The following is an 8699-nucleotide window of genomic DNA, read 5'->3' as shown; positions in this document are numbered from 1 at the left end:
GGGGGATGCTGTTTGGATGAATGGGGCGGGGCGGCTAGGACCGCCTAGGCTTCCCCGGACTAGGGATGCAGCGCGTCCTTCCTCGAGCTCGCTGTTTAGGAGCAGTGATTGGGGAGTCTGAGCTGGGGATGTCCAGGTGTACGTGGGGTGGTCTCCGGCCCAGGGGCTCCCCGTCCAGGCCTGGCTGGGTGCCTGGATGAAATTCTAGAGGAACTGGGGTCGCAGGGTGTCCCCTGGGATTTCTGCCCACGGTCCCCCCGGCTCCACCCCGTCATGTGGCCGCCCGCGCCCCGCCTCCGCCCCAGTTCCTGTTTCGGCCTCCGCCGTCCCGCTCCTGCCCCTAGGGCTCCCGCAGACGCCGGCTCTTCCTGCTTGGCCCGGGCCGCCTCTTCCTGGGCGCCCGCCACCCGCATCCCCGCTCGCCCCGCGGGGAATGGGGCCTTTCCCCTGCCTGGGCCGGCCCTCCTGGGGCCCCCTGGGCGACCCAGCCCCGCCGTGACTGCCCAGCCCGCCTGGTGCTCCGGACCACAGCATGAAGGGCGGCGAGGGGGACGCGGGCGAACAGGCCCCGCTGAACCCAGAGGCTGAGAGCCCCGCCGGCTCGGCCACGTACCGAGAGTTCGTGCACCGCGGCTACCTGGACCTCATGGGGGCCAGTCAGCACTCGTTGCGAGCCCTCAGCTGGCGCCGCCTCTACCTCAGCCGGGCCAAGCTCAAAGCCTCCAGCCGCACGTCTGCCCTGCTGTCGGGCTTCGCCATGGTGAGGGGAGGGGAGGGGCACGTGGGGGAAACGGGTCGTGGGCCAAGTTAATGGGTACCCAAGGCGGGCAGAGGAGAGGGAAGGAGGGAGGAAGGGAAACAAGGTCCCAAGGGGCTACAGGAGTCTTTATTGGGGGGGCGGGTAGATGGACACCTAGCATAAACGGGGTCATTGGATAACCAAGTCCCAAGGGTGTCATGGGGGATATAAATCGTAATGGGGGTGCAAACTAAGGGGGATACGTTTGCAAGGTCCAAGAGTAATCCAACATGAGTGAACCCAGGAGAGGATCAAACACGAATTAGCTTTTGTTGGGGGCTGTGTGGAAAGAGCTGAGGGGGGCTGGTTCTGGGAGGATCAACTGATGGATCTCCCAGCTGAAGATGGGCTCATACCAAGGGGGTTGGCTAGTCCCAGCAGGCGCAAAGGGTGCTTTGAGAAAAAAGGATGCCCAGGAGGAAGTCGTGGGAAAGGAAGCTGATTAGGAAGTTGATTCCTGATTCCTGCGCTGATAAAGCCTAGGTGTGGGAGGATGCTCTCAGCCAACCGTGGCAGCAGAAGCCTCACAGGAAGTGAGGCTGAGGGAGGTCCCAGGTTGAGGAGTCAGTGAGGCCAGTCCTAGCCCCTCCCTGATTATGGCCAGTTGTGTGACCCTGGACAGACCCCTGCCCCTCACAGGGCAGTAGGAAATTATGAGATCACGGAGGGTGTGCCCCCTAGCTTGCCAAGTGCACCCCTCAGGATGAGTGGTGTTTTTTGTTATCAAACCCTAGATAGAAGCAGGTCAAAGAAAACATCAGAAATGGCTCAGACTACTTGTTAATTGGACAGTGTGGGAACTGAGGTCCAGCATGAAGCAATGGCTCTGCCAAGAGCATTCAGCAGATGAAGGAAGGATATAGAACGAACTAGGACCCAGGGTGTGTCCTAGTTCATGGGGGATAGATAAATCAAGGATACGTCTGCAAGGTCCAAGGGGAGTGCAATCCAACAGAAGTGAACCCATGAGAGGGTCAAACACAAATCCGTGTTTGGTGGGGGCTGTATGAAAAGAGCTGGATTATTAGTCCAGGGTTTCTCCACCATTAGGACAGAAAGGAGAAAGCTGGTTGGAGGGGGATCCTCCTAGGCACATCTGTGTGGGGATGGAGCGGGTATCAAGATGGAGATAGATGGGTTATAATACCAGGCTATCTGGGTTAGTCCCTACCCCTCTGTTCTACAACCTCTGTATAAGAATGATGAGAGGGGAAGTATCACTAAGGGTCGTGCTAGGCCTGTGGTTTTACACATGGGGGCCTAGGACCTACAAGCTGCCCATCCTTTTGACATGGGCTTGTCTAGAGACAAGGAATTGGCTCCTTCTCAACTGTACAGACTGCAGAGGAAAAGGAGTAGCCTCATGCATGCATCTTGCTGAGGGAGGTCCCCCACCCCCTTCTGGCCCCATGGTCCAGCCTGTTCCCAAGGGGACAATCCGGCCTGCAGGTTGGACTTGCAGGTTGCTGGGGTGACAGCTTAAGGGCCAGGACCTTCTCTGCAGGATCAAGAGGCCAGACGAGTAGGTTGTGGGGGCAGGACTGGCCTCAGTCCTGCCATGGGAGTACAACGCTGGAGAAACCAGGACTAGGCCTGGCCCAGATCCTTATCTGTGGAAAGCACCAGCTAACACCACTATGGCCCAATTTCCTAAAATACCCAGCCTTGGCTTCCTAATGCCACCCTCCAGGCTCTACACTTTCCTCCTTCCTCTAGCCCCAGAGCAATCTAATGGATCCTGCAAGAATCAGGTATGGGGAAAGATCCAGATTCTGGAATCAAGGTGGCCTGGGTTAGGGTAACATTATACAAATTGTACTGCTGTTACCCTATGAAGTAGGTACCACTATTGTGATCATTTTATAGATGAAACAACTAAGGATCAGAGAAGTTAAGACATTTGCTCATGTCTCACAGCAAGTAAATGGCAGGATTTGAACTTAGGCATTCCGGCTTTAAATCCAAATTTATACAAGCCTAGAATAGGATCATTAGCTCCAATGTTTATAAAGGTCAGACAGGTAATATAGATGCCAAGGTCACTGGGTGGAGACTGTGGCTATCAGGAGATCCTGAGACTAGTCCAAAGGAAATAGCCATAAACTAAACTCTAGCTGATAGTTGCTTGAGGTCCAGGAATATGGGCCTGGTGTAACCAGATAGTCCAATTTTTTTTTAAGATTTATTTTATTTATGCATACAAGAGCTGGGGTGTAGGCCAGAGATGTAGGGAGGTGGTGGTGGTGAGAGGATTCACCAGAGACAGAGTGGGGAGCAGAACTGGCAGATCTATTGAAATACACTGCTGAGGGGAGCAGTGGGTGAGACAGGAGAGGTCTGCTGTGCCATGTGGGTAGCTCCCTGGCGGGGGATTGAACTTGTGCTTCAATAGCTGCCAACAGCTTCTAGTGCTGAGACTTAACCCTTGCGCCACCAGGGAGGCCCCAGGTACTCCAAATTTTTAAGAGGATCTAGAAATAGGGATTTTTTAAAAAAGATTTATTTATTTATGCATACAAGAGCTGGGGTGTAGGCCAGAGTTGCGGGGGAATGAGAGGATTCACCAGAGACAGAAGGGGGAGCAGAACAGGCAGATCCACCGAAATACACTGGTTGCGGGGAGCACCAAGGAAAGCAGGGGAGGTCTGCTGCACCATGTGGGTCAGCTCCCTGGCCAGGGATCGAACTCGTGCTGCAGTGGCTGCCGATAGCTTCGTAGTGCTGAGACTTAACCCCTTGTACCACCAGGGAGGCTCAGAAATGATACTTACATGACTCTTCAGTTTTAAAAATTGGCAACTTGATTTGTTTAAAAATGCACTGTATGAGCCAAGCAAAACATGTCTGCAAGCTGGTTTAAGCGCATGAGATGCCAATCTGCAAACTCTGACCTCGGACTTCAGTGTTAACTCTAATCACATAAATACTTAGTGCTTACTGTGTGCCTTGCACTGTTCTTCCACTTGAGATATATATATATATATATATATATATATATATATATATATATATCTCGTTTAATTTTCTTAACAACTCTATAAGGCAGGTAGGTGCTGTTATCAGTCCCATTTTCCAGATAAGAAAATGAGGCACAGAAAGAGCTAAGTCACTTGCTCGAGATTATGTAACTTGTACACTTGCGAATGAACCCAGCAGCCCTGTTTCAGTTTCTGGGCTCTAACTCCTATATTATAGCAAGGTAAGCATGTCAGAAATATGCCATCCAGCTCTCTCAAGAGCCAGGCGGGGAAACCAGTCCCAGAACAGGACAGATCCTTGCCAAGCTACCCTTTCATTCATTCAACAAAGACTGGGTACCTTCTTCCTACCAGATACTGTTTCACATTGGGATGTATACTAACAAGCAAAAACCACCTTTACTGTTGAGTTTATGGGCACTTAATCTGTCCTTTTTGTCCCCACAGGTGGCCATGGTGGAGGTACAGCTGGAGAGCAACCATGAATACCCACCAGGTCTGCTGGTGGCCTTCAGTGCCTGCACCACAGTGCTAGTGGCTGTGCACCTGTTTGCCCTCATGGTCTCCACATGTCTGCTGCCCCACATTGAAGCTGTTAGCAACATCCACAACCTCAATTCTGTCCACCAGTCTCCACACCAGCGACTCCACCGCTACGTGGAGCTGGCCTGGGGCTTCTCCACTGCCTTGGGCACCTTCCTCTTCCTTGCTGAAGTTGTCCTAGTTGGCTGGGTCAAGTTTGTACCTATTGGGGCCCCGATGGGCACACCAGCCCCTATGGTACCTGCCTCCCAGGTATCTGGGACTCTGCCACCAGTTGCTGCCTCCCTTAGTCCAGCTTCCAAGCCATCCTCTGCTTCTGTAGCCCCATCACAGGGGCAGTCACCTGAGCCCTGCCCACCCCAGCAAGTATGTGGGGGTGGTGGGTCCCATGGACCAGGCTGGCAAGCAGCCATGGCCTCCACAGCTATCATGGTACCTGTGGGGCTAGTGTTTGTGGCCTTTGCCCTGCATTTCTACCGCTCCTTGGTGGCACACAAGACAGACCGCCACAAACAGGAGCTGGAGGAGCTGAGTCGCCTGCAGGGGGAGCTGCAGGCTGTGTGAGGCTGATGTTAGCCAGGGCTGCAAACACTGCCTCCCTGAGGGGTCTGCAAGAGGCCTCAGGTCTTATGGACCCTTTTCCCTGCCCCTGCCTGGAGCTACTTCCTGTGGCTACTCTCAGGTAGAGACCAGATTCCTGCCCCAGGGTATTTTGGGCTGGGCCTTGAGTCAGCTCTCACATTCCCAGGGATTCTCTGTCATTCCACCCCATGGGTCTTGTAAGTTCTACTTTATACCTGGCCTGGGAAGAGCAAGGGGAGAAGTGGAAGATTTAAGTCCAAGATTCATACAGTAGGTAGAGAGGAAGCAGGGAGACCCTGGCCAGACCTTTGGTGCTGACCCTTAGCACTTGCTCAGTACAGGATGTTGAGGTCAGGTTACATGCCCACCCAGCTGCTCCAGAAGGCAGTCAACCCTTGCTTTACTTTTCACAGAATCTATTTTATGGTTGGCATTTTTAAGAAACTTTTCCCCCTCCCCAGATTTTGATGGTTTCCACATTCTTGCTTTAGTTGCTGTAGAGGGTCTGGGCATTTCTACGCTAGGCATAGGTCCAGCCTTTCCTAAGAGTAGCCTATTTCAGATGGTTCAAGTGCCTGCCCCACTGCCCTAGGCCCACACGTATGCATCTTTATCTGGTTCTCACACTCCTGGGCTCAGCAAAGGATTTGTTGATTGAGGGCCTATGTGCCCAGCCTGACTCCTTAACAAGGCTTGGGATGAAGTTTTAAGGGAGGTCTGGTCCCTAACCCTTCTGACTAGCTATTCTGACACTGAATTTTTGATGCAACTTTTTTATATAATAAAATGCATTTCACAGATATCCCTGTGGCTGTGAATGAGGTGAAGGAGGGGTCTCCTTGGGATCAGGTGACGTTTTCCTAAGAGTCATGTTGAAACATGTATACCTGTGGGTGAGAGGGAAGTGGTTTCCAGGTTTGACCCTCTTCTGGTGCTGACAGGGCTGGTAGCTTCTGAATGTGGAGACAGTTATTTCAAGGCTAACAGCTTTTGCACTCTTGTTCCTGAGCCTAGGATCTCTATCAGTACTACAGTTTCTTGAGTAACTACTACATACTAGTTGTCTTATTATAGGTTACTTAACCCTCATAACTACCACTAGGCAAGTCTTTTATCCCATTTCAGATAAGGAAGCTGAGGCCCAGGACTAAGGATCTTGCCCAAAACCACACAGTCAGTCAGTGAAATTCTGGGCTACCTTTACCATCACACAGGGAATCTTCTGTTGGATTTGAGAAAAGGAGTCATTATCTTTAAACTATGACAAGAGAAACAATTTGATCTTATCACCCATGCTTCCATATAGTTGTTTTTTTTTTTTAAGATTTATGCATACAAGAGCTGGGGTACAGGCCACAGGTATGGGGTGGGGGTGAAAGGATTCACCAGAGAGTGGGGAACAGAACAGGCAGATTGACTGAAATACACTGCTGAGGGGAGCAGTGGGCAAGACAGGAGAGGTCTGCTGTGCCATGTGGGTTCCTCCCTGACCAGGGATTGAACTCGTGCTACAGTAACTGCGGATAGCTTCATAGGTTGTGTCTTAACCCCTTGTGCCACCAGGGAGGCCCCTTATATAACTTAATTTTTTCCTCAAAAATTAAAAGAGTTCCGGGCCTCCCTGGTGGCGCAGCGGTTGAGCGCTGGGCTGCGAAGCTGCCCGCAGCCTCTGCAGCGCCAGTTTGATCCCCGGCCACCGGGTGAGGGTCCCACATGGCGCGCAGATCTCTCCTGCCGCCCGCTGTTCCCCTCAGCAGTGTACTTCATCAGTCTGCCTGCTCTGCTCTCCGCTCTGGCTCTGGCTCTCACCCTCCCGCGCTTCTGACTGTACCCAGTGCTTGTATAAATAAATAAATAAATCTTAAAAAAAATTAAAAGGGTTCCAATCCTTTTCTAAGTGAGAGATTTTGGCTAAGATGCCCCCTTTCCTTTTTTTCTAGTACTTAAAAATGTGAATTTGCATGAGCCAGACCTCAAGGGCCTTTCCTATACTGTTCTGTGATTGCCAACAGTCCTGTGTGACAGGAATAAACAGCCATTTTCTGATGAACAGTTTGACGCTCTGAGGTGAACGACTCGACCAAGGTCGTAGAGCAAGGGACTGACGTACAGCCGGGAACCCAGACATCCTCAGCTCAGCATCAGGGTGACGAGGATGTCTGCGTCCCGGCCTGACCAGGTGCCAGAGTCCCAAGTGGAAGGCTCCGCTGCTGTTGCCCTCGAGCGGTGAACCCGCGGAAGCACAAGGGGTCCCCAGCTGAAAAGGGCGGGCATCGGGACCCTGATGCCCGGAGAATCGACCGGCCCACCGTAGTAGGCCCCAGCTTATTCTTTTTCACGGGATCCGTTCAAGGGCCTTTAGGTCACCAGGCTGATCAGAGAAACAGTCTCGGATTTAATCACGCACGATGGGTCGAGTACGGGCGCTACGCGGCACCCGCTGCGGGCCTCAGTCTCCTCATCCGCCAAATGGGCGCCTCACGCAGCTAGAGGCGCGGGGAGATAACGGGAGGAACACGCACCCTGCGTTACGTGAGGCGCCAAACAGACTGAGTCACCGCTGCTAGTGGTATTTTTCCATCTCACGGTCGCCCCTCCCGGCCAGCCCGGGTTTCGGTGGGTCCTCCAGGAAGCGCCCCCGCGACGCCCGGCTCCGCGCGCGCTGACGACGTCTTGGCCCCGCCCACAGGGCTCGCAGATTCGCGAGGCCAGCTCCTCAGAGTTACTCGCGCCCCACCATACTCGGCCGAAAATTCTCTTCCGACTGCAACAGGAGCTTTAAGCCGCAGCCACTTCCCGTGGGTCGGAATGGGGCAGGCGCCTCAGTTGTGCTAGGAAGACAGATCCAGGAAAAGTGGCTGACTCTGCCAACAGGGCTTGGCTAGCCAGACATTATTTTCTCGACTCCATCAAGACGGGTGAAGGGAAGCGACAGCTGAGGCTAGGACCGGTGGCGAATCTGCAGCTTCTCATAACTTCGGCCGTGCGAGGAAGGGGTAGGGAAGAGGAGCAAAGGAGCGCGCACCCAGTCTGCATAGTCGCCCCGCCCGCCTGACGAATCTGCGCCCGTTCAACGCGCCACTCAAATCTCTCAAGCGCTGGCTGGCCTCCTCCCCTCCGCCCCGCCCCCTTTTCCTCGGGGACTAGTCGCTGCTTTCGTCGCCGCCGATTCGTCAAGGACCCTAAGCCAGAGCAGCTGGATAGTCGTGAAGTCCACTCTCCGGGGGATGCGGCCAATACCCAGGCTCCCTAGGCCACGACTCCTGAGCCTTATAGGGCGCCAGCCGAGGCGAAGCTGCTGTCCTTGGCCCCGTGGGTCTCTCGGCGGCGTCCGTGGCGAAAGTGCGAATGTGGACGCTGTGCCCGCTGGGCCTCACGCAGGTGGCGGTGGTGTTTGGTGCGCGCGCCGGGGAGGTGGTGGTGGGGGGGCGCCGCCGCCGCCACCGCTGCGGGGCCGGGTCTCGCGCTGCCGCCGCCGCCGCCTCGCGCCGCTGAGGTGCTGCGCGAGGTGGGGGAGGGGGTGCCGCTCGCCGCGAGCGGGTGAGTGGGGCCGCGCCGCGCGTGCGCGAAGATGGGGGGGGCAGAACGCGCCGGGGCGGGAGGAGAGGGCAGCAGCGCGCGTTCTCCCCACCCCCCCGCTGGATTCGGGGCCGAAGCCGGGTCTCGGGCTCGGTCTCGCGGTGTTTCCAACGCCCCGAAGAGGTGCCACCTCTTGGCCGGAGGATCGGGGCACGGGGACGGGTGCGGGTGTGTGGGAGCGGGAGCCGGGCTTGGCCCGGGCCGCTGGCCGGTGAGGA

The 8699-nt window shown here is 54.8% G+C and overlaps 1 protein-coding gene across 1 annotated transcript; it reads left to right on the top strand.

The window, feature by feature from the left end:
* Positions 1-532: 532 nt before the first annotated feature.
* Positions 533-4884, top strand: ORAI3 (ORAI calcium release-activated calcium modulator 3; the record flags this gene model as incomplete). The annotated part of the gene is made up of 2 exons (XM_084250516.1): positions 533-760; positions 4225-4884. The coding sequence occupies 2 exons, from the start codon at positions 533-535 to the stop codon at positions 4882-4884; spliced, it is 888 nt and encodes a 295-aa protein (XP_084106642.1).
* Between the last annotated feature and the right edge of the window lie 3815 nt (positions 4885-8699).

Source organism: Talpa europaea (assembly GCF_964194135.1).
Source record: "Talpa europaea genome assembly, chromosome: 12".
Classification (NCBI taxonomy): Eukaryota; Metazoa; Chordata; class Mammalia; order Eulipotyphla; family Talpidae; genus Talpa; species Talpa europaea.
This window is presented reverse-complemented; position numbering and strand designations above follow the sequence as displayed.